The sequence below is a fragment of the Natator depressus genome, chromosome 3 (assembly GCF_965152275.1).
Source record: "Natator depressus isolate rNatDep1 chromosome 3, rNatDep2.hap1, whole genome shotgun sequence".
Lineage (NCBI taxonomy): Eukaryota > Metazoa > Chordata > Testudines > Cheloniidae > Natator > Natator depressus.
In genome coordinates, this window is record NC_134236.1 from 147,733,876 (window position 1) to 147,753,532 (window position 19,657).

Below are 19,657 nucleotides of genomic sequence, written 5' to 3' on the forward strand. Positions count from 1 at the left end.
AGAAACACTGCTCTAGGTAATTACAGCCATAAGAACTTGAAAACAAAGAATTAAAGTTACATTTTGAAAAATTTAAACTGAGTAACTGAAAAGTCTGTCTTGTTGCCAGGTTTAGTGCATTGGTTAATATTCTGGAGACTGTAATAAGTTGTTTACAAAACATGAGTACACCTTATTCATAGACTTTAAAATGCATCTGTATTTGTGTATGTCTTTGGGTACATATATGAATAATTCTAAACTACAAATTCTTTGAGTGCTGGTCCATGTATGTATTCGACTATGGGCGCATATTTTCTCCATGCGCACAGAGTCTGAGAATTCTTGAAAGTAGTTGGTCTGTCCATGAGCCTTCGGTCTCCTCATGCCTCCAACTGAGGAGATAGAGCAGAGCAACCGCCTTTCGAGTTCCTTCTTACAGCTGCATGGCCTGGGTCAGAACCTCTATAGTGTCCGGAGCTTCATCTTCCTCTTTATTGTTCAATCTGCATATATGTGGTATGTATAGATTGTGGATAGTTTAGAATTTCACTCTATAGTTTTAGTTAAGTTTTAGGGTTAGTCGTCCATCCCCACCCTCTCCTTCCTGGTATCCTGTTATGGGTATTGGACTCCAGGCTTCGAAATCTGTGCTTGCCCACACTCCTTCTCAGTCAGCGAAAACCATCAATGCTTGCCTGAACTTCCTCAATGAAGCTCGTATCTTGGCAAGGTGCAGTATCTGTCACGCTTTGCCCAGTTGTACCTTTGAAGAGCACAAATTTTGTCACAAAAAGCACCTCGTAGAGAGAGCCAGTCATGATCAGCAGTCGGACTCAGGCCAGGCCCCACCTCTTCCCGTACATCAGCCTGACTCAGCAAAGAGTGTGCCTCCTGCCACAAAGTCCGGTTTAGGAGCAAGGGAATCTACTCCCACAGATCCCAAATCAGGGTCTTGTTGGGATGATGTGGAGCACTCTCATAAACGTAAGAGCAAGTCATCCTCTAAGTCTACTTCAGAGAAATCTGATTCAACCACGCCTAAGCCGAGCAATTACATAGGTTTAATTTTATTAAATTGTACCCTATCTTCAATTGTAATTTTCTTCAGAAGAGCACTGAGAATAGGGATACATAGAAGAACTTCATTACGCTAAGTCTACGTTACACTGTTTTTCATTCTTCTATCGTAGAAGTTGTTTAGATGCTGCTTGAATAGAGAAAGTTATAAAATGCCCTGGGAACTTACTAAAATACTTTGGGATGTTTAAACCGCTTAATTGCAAAGTTCTTCACAAAGGTGGGTTACCTTATCCCCATCTTTACACGTTGAGTTATTGAGGTCACAGTTTGTTCAAGGTTGCATGAAGTAAATGGTACAGTTGTATGACCTGGGTCTCTTGATTTACAGCCCTCGTCTTCAATCTACTAGATAATAGCGGTATTAAATATATCCTAATGAAATAAATTCAAATATAGTTATTTTTATGCAGTATCCAGATTATGCTGTGATCTCAAGTAGGCTAATATTGTCAGATATTTGTGTTAATTACAATATTCAGAGGTTTGTAGAACTTTTTTTTATCATAATTAAACTCATTTATAATATCTTTGGAAAGCATTTTTATGAACTTTTGACTAACAAGGTAAAAGGGAAAATGAGTGGCAAATTTTTGTTTTGGTGTGACTTTTTTTTTCTTTTCTTTTTTCCCCTTCTCCTCTAGGTCACTCTTTAACTGGTCTATGTCTCTTCCCTGCAACATGGTTTTGAAGAAAGCAGTTGACAGTTTGCTTTGCTCAATGTGCCACATCCACCCGAATTATTTTTCCTTACTCATGGGCTGGATGGGTATTACCCCTCCTCCAATGCAGTGTCAACATAGACTGTCTATGACGGATGACAGCAAAAAACAAGACCTTAGTTCATCTTTAACAGATGACTCTAAAAACGCACAAGCACCTCTTGCACTAACAGAGTCTCACTTGGCTACCCTTGCTGCCTCATCTCAGTCTCCCGAAGCTATCAAGCAATTATTGGACTCAGGTTTGCCCTCTCTCCTTGTAAGAAGCCTTGCTAGTTTCTGCTTTAACCATACTTCCAGCTCTGACTGCACTTCTCAATCTGTGGATATTACCCAGGATAGACTCAGGAGACATCATGTTCCACAGCACTTTAATAAAATGCCCATCACGGCAGACCTAGTTGCTCCTGTACTCAGGTTTCTGACAGAAGTTGGTAACAGCCACATTATGAAGGATTGGTTGGGTGGTTCTGAAGTCAATCCACTGTGGACAGCACTTTTATTTCTGTTGTGCCATTCTGGTGCTACTTCTGGAGGACACAGTGTGGTAACACAACAGACCAGTGCACGATCTACTCTGCTTTCTTCAACGGCAGGAACAGGACTGACCACTCAGCAAAGGACCGCAATTGAAAATGCAACAGTTGCATTCTTCTTACAGTGCATCTCCTGCCATCCTAATAACCAGAGGCTGATGGCACAGGTAAAAGAGCAAAACCTTAATCTGTAACTCTTCTTATTTTTAAGTGAAAATTTAGTTCGTACAAGATTTGAGAACCTAAGCTTTCGTGGCTTAAGTTTTGCATAGGAAAAAATAGCTTATTGGATGATCAAGGGATGTGAATGTAGATTCTGTAGTATATATTTTTTTTATTTGTAGAATTGATTCTTTAATATACCATTTAACAGAGACGGTTTTACATCATGAAATATTAGCACATTGGGCTTTGTTTGATGGAAGACATTAATTCTTCTGCCCGCTAGTACAATATTCATTATGGCGCATGGGGCTCTGTTTTGTCACTTACATTAAAGCGCATTTCTGTTTTGCTAACTTACTATAAAAATGGCACCGTGGTGGTGTGTTTGCAGATCAAATTTGCCAAATTGTGCACTCTTAATCTGGAATCCGAAGTTAAAGCTGGGTGGTTTTTGTCTCATTAATAAAAACACTTTGCTTGCAGACATGGTTGAGCAACTTTATTGCTTTCAGTGTAGTTGATTGCTGCACAGGTAACAGAAAGCAGAATGTGGCCTTGCATTTGGAATTCAGTTAACATATTGAGAAGAATGGAATTGCAGCAGATGCTTTTTAGTAGCAACATACTGGTGCCCTTTTGCTATCTTGCTCCTGAGTGGCTGTTGATGTTATGGGGAGTGTTGACAATTCACAGTAGGGAAAGTGTTCCCAGGGGAAATGTTGACCCTAAGCAGTGGTTGCTCTTACAAGGTGATGCTGCAAACAAGCATCTACTGTAGTTCACTTCCTCTTAGCTGTTAGCTCTGCAGTGCCAACAGAAGGAAAACATTAAAAAAAAAAAGCCTTAATTTTTATCCATAAATTAAGAGTGAATGCATACTAGGATCAGATAAACTGAGTAAGAAGAGGCCATTTTCGGAGAAGAACATCACCCCAGTGTAGCAAAATTACTCATAAAGCAGAAAAATTACTTCTCACATTCTTGATGCAACACCTAGTCAAAATTGACTTTCCCGCTCCATATTTTTGTCAACTAGCCTTTGTTTTTCAGAATATTGCCTTAAAAATAAACTTGAATTATTATATTGATGACTCATGCTTTTTTGTTTTTTACTCCTAATTAATTTTTAACTTGTTTTGCTGTTGGTTACCTGTTCATAGGTAACCATTTAGTCTCCTCTCTGGTGATAAATTGAAGATGAGATCATTTAAATCCTAATTTGAAAAATAAGTGGCGGCAAATCTTAAAAGTTAATGGCCATGCTGCGCTATTAATAGTAATGCAGAGCTTTATTTTATAGGTTTGTGCACAGTCATAGCCTAAGATTTTATCTAATCTTGCATTTTCAGGTTCTCTGTGAATTGTTCCAGTCATCCCCTCAACGAGGGAACCTCCCAACATCTGGAAACATTTCAGGGTTTATTAGAAGGCTATTTTTGCAGTTGATGCTGGAGGATGAAAAAGTGACAATGTTTCTTCAGTCCCCGTGTCCAGTAGGTCTTTTGTGTATCTGCATTATGAATGTCAATTCGATCTGACTGCACACTGTTTATTTGTACATTCTCACAGTTGATTCTGCTTTTTTTGCAAACAAAATGACAACTTTCTTTATTATATTTATTGCAGAATATAGTGATAACTACTTTTTTGGTGGATGTGGGGAGAGGGTTAAGGGGCTTTTTCTAGATTATTAATTTGCTGTATATCACTCTGACATATTTACAAGTAACCTTTAAAAGAGCCACAAGTAATTCTTCTCCTATCTGACACAAGTTATAGAATGCCTGGGATGGAAGGGGAATTGGTGGAATCATTGTTGATTGGAGGATGAGGTTTGTGGGTTGAATCAGTTATCACTGGAGAGAGAGAAGTGAGTGGAGTTACAAACTTTTAGAGGGTCTGTTCGCTAGAATCTAAAACCTCTTGAGGGTTTTCTGATAACATGTCTTATGAATTTATTTAGCTTTTAATTTTCAGTGTTGAGTATTGAATTCATTAGCTGGTTCTCACAGATTCTAACTGTAGTAAATTGAAAGCTCCTGGTCAATAAATGATTGATGTTTATTGATTACCAAACGTCACTGTAGAAATTTAATTTTGGTTGCCTGATACTGAAGGAAGTGGTGGCAATTGAGACTGCCAATAGATAGTAATGAAAACATACATTTTCTAAAGAAAAATATAGACATTAAGAGTTTAGTAAGAGAATTTATTTACAAGAAAAATGTTTTGCCAAAAAAAAAGACTTGAACTAGTTCAAGTTGCAGCTTTTTTTTATGCCAACATCCTCTTTGATATAATACAAAATGAGCAATTTAAAGAAACAATTGAAGCACTGCACCCAGGATACACTCATTAAGACAGATTTAAATTTGCAAGTCCACTGCTTGATGCTACAGGTGAAGAAGTAAGGGAAAAATTAAAGGAAGAATTGAGACCATCTAATACTTCCATACTAGGGAAGTTGCTTTCCCACTTATTGATCCCTACTATTGATTCTACATTTGAAAAGTAAACCATAGAATATTATATCCAAGCTGTTGACCATCCCATCTAAAAATACCAAGTAATATGACAAGGAGATCTTTGCTACTAGTTTGAACAACAAAAATGAAAATAAAGAAGAGCAACTTCTTAAATGCAACCATCCAAAACTGCTAACACATAATGTTCATCACTGTAGTTAAACCTGTTGAGAAAGGGGCATCTAACACAGTCCTAAAGTATGTTGAGGAAGTTCGGAGGTTCTTGCCTAGTCACCATGACATTTTATTTACTTTTTTTAAAAAGGAGGACTGATGCTCAAGTTTCCCAAGGTACTTTTGGTGGAGCATCAGAAGAGTGCGTGTTTACATTTCCATTCAACTACCAAACGTATGAAATTTGATCCCTTCATAAAAAGCACGCATTTTACACAGCAAGAGACTCTGCAGAGAGTTACTAACTTAGCAAAAGCCATTGAAAAAGACTTCAAAGGAACGTGACCTAACAGGCTGCACCTACTGTCTCAATGTGTGGTAATATGATTTGGGTCTCAATAGCAAAGACCTGGAAGCATACAAAAACAAATTTGAAAAATGATTCAGAGAATCTGAATTGACCTCAGTTCAATTCAGAATTTTGCTAGGTTTTATAGTCAGCTCAGCATCTGTGTTTCTGGACCATTACTTATCACCCATAGTGGTACATTCTGTTACATCTCTTCTAGCATGCAAGAGGCGTCTCAAATGCCTTTACAGTGTCCATAGGGCTTGGCCACAAACCAAAGTATGGTTCTTCAGACTCTTGTGTCTATGCGGCTGAACAGAGCAGTTGCTCAGTTATCCTTCCTTTCCTTTATTTTTTTGGCTTTTAAAGCCAATTTTCACAGTCGTTCCCCACTTCCTTTTTCCTTCTCTTAAGCAAAACTTGGAGATTTTTAAAAAGAAAAAATAATTTTGTCCAAAATGGTACTATTTACTAAACTTCTCACCTTGGCTTTGTTCTTCCACCAACCCACCGTGCTTTACTCAGCATAGTGGATCTGGATAAAAAGAGGAAGCAAAAATTGTGATGATGGTGCCTCTTTTAGAGGGACCACCCTCTCAGGAGCCACAGAAGGGGTGCTCTACCACAGTTGTCCCCAGCCCCTGAACCCTGAATTCCCCCACAAGAAGGGGATCAGGGTCTGGATGACTTATTGGAACTTCTCACACACCTGTCCTAACCTGCGCAAGATTCCTCTGGAGATAACTGCATAGGTAGGGCAGTTCTCCTCAATGTCCAGGACCAAATGGGCAAGTCATTTGTCTTCAGTCTGAGACCCATCAAGATAACTCCAAATATTTACTCGTAAGACTATTCCGTCCACTTCTAAGAGGAACATTTCCACGTCTTAAGCCCTCAAGAGGTTAATGAGGTCCCTTGATGGGGAGTCTATCTCTGTCTCCCATACATCCCTGGAGTAAGATTTGGGCTCTCTTGTGGATGTTCCTTTGTGTTTCCTCACTAGTTACCCATTGAATGATGGCAGACATTGGATCGTGAAGGTTTTTACCAACACGCTTCAGAAGCCTAAAACCTCAAAGGGGAAAGGGCTCAGCTTCCTTACAGGAACCAGGATCCTGTCTTTCCATGGTGACAAAATGATTATCCAAACTCAAGTCATTCTTGGCACTTGACTTGGACTCCATAGTTATTTCTTTTTGCTCAATCTTAAACATCTGAAGAAAAAATCCTAACATAATGTGGATGTGCACAGAACAGTTAAAATATATTTGCAACATATGGACTCTTTTAAAAGATTGGATTGCACATTTATATCTTTTTACCTAAACTACCTAGAACAGGGTGTAAATTTAGCTCTAACTTGGTGGGTGGAGTAATCTGGTCAGAAATGGCATTTGCTGTAAAGAATAGATCTTCAGAACAGCAAGTATTCTATAGCAACACACCCTTCAAACACTACAGAGTTCTCAGATGTCATAAAAAATGAGTTCTGACTAAATTTTGCCCCAGTGACCCCCATCCAACCCCTTTCTTTTGATTGGGTTGCACAGGAATAAACTGGCCCTGCATTTGGGATTTAGTAAACAATTCTGTTGATGAGCAAGAAGTAACAGAATCATACCTTTCTTCCTGTGCAGGGCAGGGAGGATTTTGGAAAGCTAGGAGGGGTAAAAAGCAATTAAAATTTTTTAACTAAAGAAATCAGATAAGACTGAATTTAAATGGGGGAGGTAATCTGGGTTGAGAGGTGCTATTTTCAGTTATATTAAAATAACTTTAATGGTTCTTGTATTATAAAAGCAAAGTACCTATTGCTAAATCTAGAATTACTTTGCCTATTATTTCTGTTTACTCATAAATGGTATGTGATCTTCAACTTTTTTTTTCTGTTGATTTCTCAAGAGTAGTAACCACCTCCTCATCTGGGCGAAGTTTATTGGAGTGTGGGGGGGGGGATTTCCTTTTACTTTAAGAAATAAAAGAAATTAAAGCCCAAAGTACCGAACATGTTACGTGCGTGCACGCTGAAGACGACAAGAGAGGGTCTTGTACTGAACTTAAACCATTTTTTTTCTGAGTGCTAAACAAAAATAGATTTTTGCAGCAGTTTTCTTTGTGTAAAAAGGTTTTTTTTTTGTTTTTGTTTTAATTTTTGTTGAATAATTTTACCATTGTATCAAGTTGTCATACTTTCAAACAATTTTCTTTTGATCTGGAGCGTGAATGGCTTCATATTGTGATTTTACTTAATATAGTTTAACAACTTGTCATGATTGTTGGCCTTATTTCTGAATACTTGAAAGTAAGTGGTTTTCATTTCTTTTTAGCTGTACAAAGGTAGAATTAATGCTACCAGCCATGTAATCCAACATCCAATGTATGGCGCAGGACACAAGTTCCGTACTCTTCACTTACCTGTCTCAACAACATTGGCAGAGGTTCTTGACCGTGTGTCAGGCAAGTTTCAGTACTGTGTGTTTCATTCTATAATGTGTTAAGGAAAACTTGTGTCTGCTAGAAACATATCTATTATGTGTGATATCTGCATACTTGTAACAAAAAGTTTCAAAATAGACAGTAATCAAAGATTAAACTTCTTTACTTTTTTGGGAATATATAACACGGGCTTTCCTCTAACTGTTACAGTTTTAGATTGGCCATACTGTTCTTTCAACTGTACATAATCGATTTAGAGGAGGCAATCTTAGATATACTTAACAGTTCATCTTGAACTGCCAGGCCACAAAATGTAATACTATGCTTAGAGTCTCTCAATATTTAAAATATTTTCAAATTTTCTCCTGAGATACTTCCAAAAACTTACGAATATTTGAGTTCAGTATTCAAAGTTCCCTTTAACTGTCTATGCTCATTTTTAAAAATAATTCCTTACATAGATCATTTGCCTAACATTTATTGCAAGTTAAAGATCACAGAACTGATGTCCACATTGAGTGTTTACACTGTCCTTTTCAATCTAATTTACACTCGTGCATATTTACCTGCAATATAAATAATACTCTATCTATAAAATGGAAATTGAGAACTAATTTTGAAAGTTATGAGTAAAGTTAAAAAACAAGAACAAACAAGATGGTCATGACTGAGGCATTTATTTTATCCAAAAATAAAATCCAAGATTTTCAGTCAGACTATTAAAGTAGTCTTTTCTGTATTAAATATCCATTTAACTGCCAGGACCAGTTCAACATTTTGGAGAAGTGCAACTTTAATAAAGACTCAATGACCTTGCTCAGGAAATTAAGGTTAGCGTTCACAATACAAAGTTCACCACAGTATTTTAAAAACAAAATCTTTAGTAGGTCATCTGTATTGCTAAACTACGGTCGACATTTTAGAGGAGTCAACGGAAATTCAAAGTTATAGTTGCTACAACAGTTGCAACTCTGCCACATTGCACATAAGTGAGTCCATACCAAATACATATTTTCATATATACTCATTGTATGAATTTGCAAATACTTAGCTGTAATTTTGACAGTATATAAGAGTGTCTCCGTTAAAATATCTCTGGGAACATCTATCTTTTCTAACTTTTCGTGTCAGATCCTCTGGTGTAGCTATATTGCCTTTGTGCATTTCAGAGGGGCTATACTTGTTTACATCTGCTGAGAATCTGGTCTTCTCAGTTTCTGTGATCAGCCAGTGCTGCACTGACACTGTTTCATAACTGATTTTTTCCAAAGTCTTTTTACATACTGATGACCAGTAACATATTGCACTAATGTAACATCTTTCATCAGAGTATAGCAGTTTAAAATAAATGGAGGAAAAATACATGAAATTACTGGTATGTGACACTTCTGTTACCAGACAAATTTCAGTAAATGAAATGTCGTGTTCACTGGAGCTTTGTGATTAAAAATGCAATGCATCCTACGGAACATTTGAACTTTGCTTATGTGTTGTGTGAAGAAATACTTCCTTTTGTTTGTTTTTAAACCTGCTGCCTATTCATCTCAAATTGCCATCTCTTATGAAATCATAATTTCCCTATTTACCATGTATTTTAGCACACTGGGGAAGACAAGGTTTAAATATCTAATGATAAAGAAGCAGAAGCATGTGTTTTGTTTTTAATAATGATATCCAGTACCTCTTTGGTTACCTTTATGCATCACAGAGAGGTTAAAAATGGCAGGAGCTCAATTCTTTCTCTTTGCATTTGCCTTTTTAAATTAACTCTTCTATCCCATTTAGACCAAAGGGAAGGTAAGAAATATGTTGTTTGGCCTGCCAGTTTTAAGAGTCTTTCCATCTGAACTGAAGGGGAGGGGAATAGTTTTTGTAGAAGGGTAAAACCATACCATTATATATACAGTGGAGCTAATTAGCAGTAACTACATGGTTATTCATATTTCAAGTAGTCAAAAGTCGTCATAATTGTAAAGAGTATTGATTATGATGCCAGAGGCAGTGGGATCTCTCTGGAAAAGGAAGGGACTGGGCCATTTTAGAGCGACTCAGTCTACTTCTGGCAGCCTCTGCAGATAGGGAAGCAGCATCTGCTAAAATAATCAGCGTGTGCAGCTGATCACTCCCTTCTCGTTAGGTGATTGAAATGACATTCAGCTCAACACTTAAAACACCAGCAACTAGGAGGATTATAATACTGACCCAATATAAGTGCATCCTAGAATATACCAACATAGGTCAATCTCAAATTTTGCTTTACAAGTACACCTCCCAGACGGGGTTTCTAATATGCCTGTTGGCTCTGAGAAACCCAATGATGCACATTCAGAGAACCTAAGGATCCTGATTTATAAAATGCAGCTGGTGTCCACGATTTGCCCAGTGTTAGTAATGGGATGGAGACCCAGCTCCCTGTCATGCTGGAGGAGCTGTAGAATAGCTGGGATTTTCTGCATTTCAGGGGTCTTGTAATTCTCTCCATATCAAAAGTGGAATTTGGTTCAGATGGAAGAGTAGGTGTCATTGACCAATTTGTATCTTCAAGCAAGGAAAATGCTTCATTAGTCTGGAGAAGAACCCCAGGCAAACTGTTTCTCTTTCAGTGCCTTAACTGTATATGATCTGGGTTGTGGTATAAAAGGGGTCCTTGCAGTAAGTACGTGGCGATTCCTTGCTCACCTAGGTCCTAGGCCCATGTTTCCTTTGGCTAGTGGGAGATGAGGATGATCACATGTGGTCCCTTTTGATATTTTGTCGATCACCTTTCCAATCAGAAGAAGAGACAAGGAGTCTATTTGGCCATTTATGCACTATGACATCCATTACCAATGTGAGATCATCCACTGCAACCAAGAGGAAAAATGACAACAATTGTTTAATTACTGCCATTAGTAGATTAATACGGCTATCTAATGTTCTGCACCTAAAATAAGTGGTCTGATTTTTCAGAGGTTCTGGGTGCTAGCAGCTTCTGTTGCCTTCAGTGGAAACAATGAGTACTTAGCAGCTGAAGTGCACAACACGATATCCAAGTTCAAGTATTTTGTCTTAATCATCTAAGTCTACAGTTATCAACAATTAAACATAGTAATTTCTCTTTGTTTAATCTCCTCTTTTCTGTTGGTAGCAGTGATATTTTCTAACTCTGCTAATTATATCACCCGAATACAAATATCTAAATACTTGAACTTCTGCCTGGGTTTTCAAAGTATTGTTTCTTTAAATGGTCCAAGGAAATTAGCTGCAAGACATCTTGTCAGTACTCTGTCAATGCCTGGTCTTTTGTTATTAAAGAAGCTTAACATAATTATGGAAGTTAGAATGGAACTTAAGGCTCCAAGCCAACAAGGTAATTGAGTGAGACCAAATGAATATCTGGTGAGTGGGTGAGAAATTATAAAGTAATAATTAAATTAGCATGATATCTTAATACCTATAAAATATGTGCATACTTTTTTCTTTTGCAGATACACCAAGTATCACAGCTAAACTAATTAATGAACAGAAAGAAGATAAAGAAAAAAAGAACTACGAAGAGAAAGAAAAAGTTAAAGCAGAAAATGGATTTCAGGACAATTACAGTGTTGTTGTTGCCTCTGGTATGTATGGTTTGGTTTTCTCCCCCCCTTTTCACTTATTTTGTAAAATCAATCCCTCTGAACATAAAATGAGAATAATTATGTCAGCTCATATAAACCCACCATTGTTATTACCAAAGGTGTACTACTGAAAATGTTTGACAATGATATTCCTTAATTAAGCTTACTGACCTTTAGCAACAAGGGATGGGTCCTGGTACAACTCCGACTGCTAATGAGTTATGCTGTGGTAAAGAGTCCTATTTGTAAAAGTACATGTTTCTCCCGCATGTGTCCAAAAACACATAGCTGTTGTATTTATAAAGATCACCTAAACCCAGATCCTTCATTTACACCATTTGCATGGTAAATACAAATGGTACTGTAGTGGCAAAAGGTGTCATGATGGAGATATGTATATATAAAACCAATACCCTTTATTCCACATGAAGATAGAGGATTTTTCCAAAATCCTAGACCTTTTGAAAACTCATTCATATCCTTCTAAAATCTGTCATGTAAGCTTATCTCTTGCAAAATTGGAATGGAGTGTACACTCTGTAGCTGGAACATGAGAAGTTGGCAGTGGTAGAGGGGATTTAAAGTTGAACAGGTGGCTGCAGGAGGTATTGCAGTATCTTGCTCTGAAGTTCTGCTGTTTAAGAGCTGAGGACTGAACTTCTAAGGATCTCATGGAATTTTCTTAACACTTCAGCTGACCATCTTTTGAAGATGGCTGATCTACCATAGTTTCACCTGGGCATGAAAATGAGCTCAGGGAGGGACACTGGTTTCTTTTGATTTTTGAAACCAGTATTTCTCAAACTGTCTCCCCTATCAGGACTTCACGATATAGATGAACCTCTTAAATTGTGTTTAAAATGCTGAACTGGGCCACTGTTTCACGACTCAAAATATCTTTATTGCAACTCAGCTGACTACAAAGTGCAACAGCTTCAGTGGGAGTGGTAGTGGGGATGGAGGAACAGATGGGTGTGACTAATACTTAGTGTTACTATATTTTCAAAGTCAAAAACCCGGGCTTTCATATGTACCAGTGGACAAGAAAACTTGACAAGTTTTGGTCAACATGTAAAAAGATAAAATTATGAGAGAGGCAGCATAGCCAGCCAGGGCTGACCCTAAGCACATTTCTGATCTCACAAGCACCATGTCATATCTCCCGTCCCTTTTTTAAATAGACTGTAAAAGTCTGGTTCTTTATTGCATCATTTTACTTCATCCTTCCTATTAAGTGAAACCTTTTAAAAATTTTCTTTATCCCAGTTATGTGTTCTTCTCTCTTCCTTTTCACTATTCTGTATCTATCCCTTTGTCTTTCTCAATTTTTCTCTTAAATAGTAGTTACTATGTTATGGAATAATTGTACTCTCCTTCTTTCTCATCTTTCTTCTCCTGTGTTGGGTTATCTTCCTCTTCCTCAAATTTACAATCTTTCTTCTCTCTTGTATTCCCTGCTTCTAATTTCTGTACTTGTACCTATCTTCTTCTTTCGATGCATGCACACACACACATTCATCTCCCCTCACAAAAATACACATATACCATCTCCTCATCCACAAAATCTTTCTCCCTTCTGACTCATCATCCAAAATCTCTCTCACACACTCGTCTTCCCATCAAAATCAGTGAAATGTGCAAACACGTCATACATTCCAGTCATACTTGCAGTCTCTTCACAGTACTATTCTATATGGGACTTTTTGCTGATGTCTTCCAAAAAGTCAGCTAGCACATGTTAAGTGTAGAAGGCTGAAATATCATTGCCACAGTAATGTTGTCCAGGCTGCTAAGCTGTTACAGCTGCTCAGTGCTTCTGTTCTTGAGGCTCCAATGTTATCAGCACTAGCAGATAATGCTGCCTGCTAATTCAGCAGACCTCAGTGTTACTCATAAGAAAGACCACAGGCTCGGTTCAGTAACGAAGGCCATTGGCTAGGTTTATTGTCCTCAAGATGCAGTTGTAGCGTCCTGGCTCCGTGGTTACAGATACACTAACACGAGTGCCCTGTGGAGTGAACGGCTCAGTCAGCAGCGGGAGTATCTGCTGTCCCCTCAGCCACACAGTGGGTTAAGGGGACCTTGGCATTTATAGACTGAGACAAACAATTTACATACCACCTTACATGTTTCATGACATCTGCTTGTTACCTCCCCTTGTACCTTGCTCCTGATCTCTCAGGCAAAACATCCATATTCATCACTTCTGTCTGATTCCAGTCCATAAAGAACCTTGTCATGCAAATCAGACTGAGACCACAGACAGACATTGATCTGCTCATGTCTCATCTTCCTAGGTCATGTGGCGTCTTGTGCCTATATGACACCATTTGCAAGACTTCACCTTCATTGCTTACCACCAGTGTACTTGGCAAGCAAAGATAATATGGATAAATTAGTCTTGCTCCCTCCCAGAGAGTCGGAGAGCTTGGTGGGAGAGCAGAGAGTACAGTAACTCCTCGCTTAACATTGTAGTTATGTTCCTGAAAAATGCTACTTTAAACACAGCAATGATGATTGTGAAGCTTTGTTGAGGTGGTGGAGTCAAAGGGTGGAAGAGAGTGGGATATTTCCCAGGGAATGCCTTACCGCTAAGTGATGAACCAGCACTCAGCTGAGCCCTCAAGGGTTAACTCGTTGTTAATGTAGCCTCACACTCTACAAGGCAGCAGGAATGGAGGGAGGAGACACAGCATGGCAGAGGGAGAGATGTGCATTGCCCCTTTAAGTAGCTGACCCCACTCTAAGTACGCTGCCTTTTTAAGTAGATCAGCAAGTTGAGACAGCAGCTGCTGCCAGCAAACTCCCTCCGTCTTGAGTCCTGTCGTGTGTCCCCCTACTCTGGGAAGATGGGGTACAGGAGAAGGGGGAAGGGTGACACCCTGACATTAGCACCCCTCCCCCCCCATCCCCACACTGGCGAGCAGGAGGCTCCCGGGAGCAGCTCCAAGGCAGAGGGCGGGAGCAGCTCCAAGGCAGTCAGGGGAGGGACAGCTGAACTGTCCGGCAGTTAATAGCCTGCTGGGCAGCTGCCACACAAGAAACTTAGGGGAGCTGTTGCAGGGCTGCCGGTCCACCCTGGTTCCTAGCTCCAATGGGCTGCTCTTCCTGCAAGCAGTGGACAAAGCAGGTGACTGCCAAACGTTACAAGGGAGCATTGCACAACTTTATACAAGCATGTTCTCTAATTGATCAGCGACGAAACAACATTAACCAGGACGATGTTAAGTGAGGAGTTACTGTATGTGTGTGGGGGTCCCCTTCACTCCTTCCCCACCCAAGAGAATTTTGTTCATGGATGCCTCCTTGCTAAGCTGGGACAACCATCTGAAAGAGCATACAGCTCAAGGGACATGGACTCCCCAAGAGTCCAGGATGCACATAAACCTCCTTGAATTACAAGCAGTCCACAAGGCCTGCAAGCAATTCCTACCATTTATACAATCCCAACAGTAAAGTGATGATGGACAGCATATTGACAGTTTTCTACGTCAAGGATGGGGCGCAAGATCCATCCCTCTTTGCATAGAAGCTATCAATCTGTGGAACTGGTGTATTTGATGCCAGATTACTCTATCAGCAGTACACCTCCTGCAGATACACGATACACTAGCAGACAGCCTCAGCAGGTACTTCTCCATGGACAACGAATGGGAATTTCACAATTCAGTGGTTCAGAGCAGGTTTTGTTGATGGGCTGGGGCGGGAGGGGAGAGGGTGAGTGAGTCTCCATCTGAGGCTCTGTTTGCGTCCCAAGAGCATGAAATAGATGAGATACAGTTCCAGGAGGGCTCAGGGTCAGGACTACAGAGGAGGTGCACTTTTAATCCATTGGTCAGGGCACTTAATGTACATCTTCCATTCCATTATCACCTCAGATTCTGGGGAAGTGGTGGTTCTCCTGGCTTCTTTCAGATGGACCAGTCAATTCTGGTGCCCATTATTCTTCAGATGTCAGCACTCCCATACATCAGTATATCGAGTCCTTCCCTAACCTATTGACCAAGGATGGGGCAAGATCAGGCATCCTATTCCAATTTCTCTTCATCTGACAGCCTAATATTTTGATGAGCATCGAACCTAGAAAGGACATGTTTGGAAGTGGTTCAAAGCCTTAATAATAGGAGGAAAGAGTCTACTAGAAAGTGCTACATAACTAAGTGGAAAATATTTTGTCGGGTGTCAACATCATCTGATAACCCCAGATGATTCTGATTTCCCCACTATGTTAGAGTATATTTCCTTGAAGACTTCAGGGCTTTCCCTTAGCTCCTTATGGTAACACTTAGCAACTGTCACAGCCTGTCATTCTCCGATTTACAACCATTCCATCTTCATCCACCCTGTGACTGTAATAATTTCTGAAAGGTCTAATCAGAAACTTCCCTCCTGTGACAAAGTCTGCTCTACCATGGGGCCTCAGTCTGGTCCTCTCAGCATTAACAAAGTCTCCAAGCAGACCTCTGGCCTCATGCTGTTTAACTTACTATCGATGAAGGTTCCCTTTCTGGTTACCATCACCTCAGTTAGATAGGTAAGTGAGGTAGGGGCCCCTATGACTGATCCATCATACACTGTCTTCCATGAGGACAAAGTTTCTTTTAAGACTTCACCCCAAATTTACTCTAGAGTAATCTCAGATTTCCGTCTGAATCAAACAATTCGCATACGTATCTTCTTCCCAAAACCACACGTCACCCGTGAGGACAAGAGACTTCATCCTCTCAGTGTCTGTCGAGCTTTGGCATTTTACCTGCAAAGGACAAAATCTTTTAGGAAATCACTTAAACTTTTTTAAAATATCTGTTGCTGAATGAATGAGAGGGGAAGCTATCTCTTCCCAGAGATTTTTGAAGTGTATGACACACTGCATTCTGCTGTGTTAGGAGTTGGCATACTCCTTCACAAGGTATGAGAGCCCACTCGATTATGGCCAAGAATGCTTTAGTAGTCTCTCCTCAACATGTTGCTCATACTGAAATCTGTAAAGCGGCAAGATGGGGTTCGATCTATACCTTCACAAGACATTGCACCCTAGTGCAAGATTCTGTAGCTGACGCATCTTTTCAGCACTGCAGTCTCCCAGTCATCAGTACCACAGAGGTCGTCACACCCGACTTTTCAATGAATACTGCTTGTCATCCACCCTCAGTGGAATACCCATAGGGACCATCACTTGAAGAAAGAGAAGTTACTTAGCTTGTACATTAACTGGAGTTCTTGATGTGTGGTCCCTATATGTATTCCACTACCTGCCCTCCTTCCCCTCTGTTCCGGATCCTGATGTATGATTTACAGTAAAGAAGGAACTGGAGAGGCAGTCAATTCACATGATCCCTTATATGCTTGGTTCAGAGCATGAGGAGGAGAAGGGCACAGGCAAGGACCAACAAGCAAAAATCTTCCTCTCTGAGGCTCCTGGGATGCATGTATACCCCACAATGAAATACAGATAGGGACTACAAATCTTGAAGAAAACTAGTTATTGTTCAGGGTAAGTAACTTATTCTTACATGGACACAGTATTTCTGAGACACTACAATAGATAGTTTTTTCCATACATTCGTAGATACACAAATGCACCTTTAAATACTGTGTACATGAAAAGTAATTTAAACTGCAGCTTGTTGTGTAAGTATATGCAAGGTCCTGTGTTCTTTACGGCAAGCTAGGCTGCAGTTCTGCTACAAAGTCCTCAGAATCTGTAGGACTGTGGTGGAAACTTGAAACTGTTGCAGCTTCAGATAACTTTTTAAAGAGAGGTTTTGTAGAATTAAGTAAACGTAAATAAATTCAATCAATAGAGTACCTCTGTTTCTCTGTTCATTATTTTATGTTCTTCCCATGTTTTGCTTCAATAAACCAGATGATGTGTACATTTCAGAATTTGCTAATACTAAATAGATCAATTCACACACTCAAGAAGAGAATACTAATGAGATTACACTCACTCCACTTCTTCGAAGCTGTCTCCACAACCTTGTGAAACTGGGTTCTTGTGTATACAGTGAATCCCATGTATAAAAATATTTTAGCAGCATGCAGATGGTCAATAATCTGTGCTATTTGCATCCAACATTAAGGGCAGGTTTTCCATCACAAAATTGGATTGAATAGTGTGTGTGCATCTTGTATACAAGTCCCAGCGTGGAGTTAAGATGCGGCTGGTGTTAGCATCCATGTCACCCTGCTGCACTGCTGAAACTCCTGCACTAACTGTTAAATTTCACAACTGGAGTGCTGTTAGAGTCGGTGATGATCATAGTTCTTGATGCCTTCCATATTTTGACAGGTTTCAGAGTAACAGCTGTGTTAGTCTATATTCGCAGAAAGAAAAGGAGTACTTGTGGCACCTTAGAGACTAACCAATTTATTTGAGCATAAGCTTTCGTGAGCTACAGTTCACTTCATCGGATGCATACTGTGGAAAATACAGAAGATGTTTATTTTTATACACACAAATCATGAAAAAATGGGTGTTTTATCACTACAAAAGGTTTTCTCTCCCCCCACCCCACTCTCCTGCTGGTAATAGCTTACGTAAAGTGATCACTCTCCTTTGTGCTGGAAATGGCCCACCTTGATTATCATACACATCACCTTGATTATCATACACATTGTAAGGAGAGTGAAAGCTTATGCTCAAATAAATTGGTTAGTCTCTAAGGTGCAACAAGTACTCCTTTTCTTTTTTCCATATTTTGATTTTTCGGAGAACTCTCAGGATTTCATGGCCACTGTGATTAAACCATGGGACTGTTTTACATGACCGAATTCATAGTTGGACACATTCTTATCTAGTGTTTGGCTGGGATTGGCGTGGGGGATAGAAGGCTACTTTACGCATGTCATGGGCTAAAGATGGTCTGCTATGATTTGAGGTTTGGTCAAGGGACCTGTTTTGATGGTCTGCCCTCTGAGGTTCACAGAACCTGAGCATTTCCAGAGGGCTCCAAGAGAGAATATTGTTTCTCTGACAGACCACTGTAGTTGTAATGTGGATGGTAGGACTTGATGATCTCTTGCTACCAGTGAAGTGGCTCCAAAGTGTCTTGTTCTGTAGCTTTGTCCTCCTGGATCACCATGGTCTCCTGATAACCTATGACAACTGAAGTGGTAGGAAGACCACGTGCCAGTGACAGAAGCTGCATGCCGAATCGGATCATTTGTGTTAGGAATTTCTTGGAACCTTTTACAATGGCTGTGCAGAAAGCAAAAATTTTTGTCTAAATCTGTCAGCAGACTTAGTTAGCGTAGTGGACAGCCTGGTTAATCTGAGATGTCTTTATATGTTGTCTGATGATATTCCCTGCTATTGAGTAGAAGTTTCATATTCCTTGCTGATAAAATCAGGTAGTGTCACTAAACTGTCTCTGGATGCAGGGCAATATCAGGAGGGCACAAAAGCTGTGTGGTATTTGCTTGAATTCAGACGTTTGTCATTAACTGGGGTACTAAAGTTGTTAATACTGTGTGTCATAAACTGCGCTTTGGTCCCATGTCCTTCTTGACTGGTTTCCAGCGCTATTAAAAATGTGAAACAGGCACCCGTTTTGTATAATTTTAGAAATCAAAATAAATACTAAGTAAGATGTTATGTGGTTGTCACTGTGAAAGAGAGGGAGCTACTGGCAGGCTGTTCTGTAAAGTGGGACCCTCAAGTTAGGAATTACTGATCCACCGTGTCAGCTGAAAGTGAAACTTCACAGGAGCCCATGTATCTATAAATCTTGCAGCTAGACTGCAGCACGGGTATACTGACTTCCCTTGAAATTCATTCTCTAGCCCTTAAACTTTAAGAAAAGTTTCCCTTCCAGCCCAACAGCAAGATATTTTGTAAGCTGCCTCACATTTTCCCCATTCACTTTTGATTTGACGTGACCTGAATATTTTTACAGCAGAGCATGCTGCTAGACCATTCTCTTTATTCAGGCTTTAAGGGTAGGAATGAAATGATAAGAGCTGGTGTTTGTCGGTGATGTTAGGATAATGCAATTTGGCTTCATATTTTAAATGGTGATTATATCTTCTGTTTTTTGGCTCAGGGGGATGGATAGCCTGGTAATTAAATCAAAGGTGCCTCAGAACTTTTATAGAATAGCAGCTCTAAATCCAAATACGTAAATCTCAAATACCTACACCTCTACCCCAA

General features: G+C 39.6%; 1 protein-coding gene across 1 annotated transcript in view; it reads left to right on the plus strand.

Moving 5' to 3' along the window:
* Positions 1 to 19,657, plus strand: part of BIRC6 (baculoviral IAP repeat containing 6) — a 319,973-nt gene that overhangs the window by 172,031 nt on the left and 128,285 nt on the right. Inside the window, 4 exon segments of the mRNA XM_074949013.1 lie at positions 1,704 to 2,484; positions 3,832 to 3,975; positions 7,798 to 7,927; positions 11,374 to 11,505. Of these exon segments, the coding sequence (XP_074805114.1) occupies positions 1,704 to 2,484; positions 3,832 to 3,975; positions 7,798 to 7,927; positions 11,374 to 11,505 (1,187 nt within the window).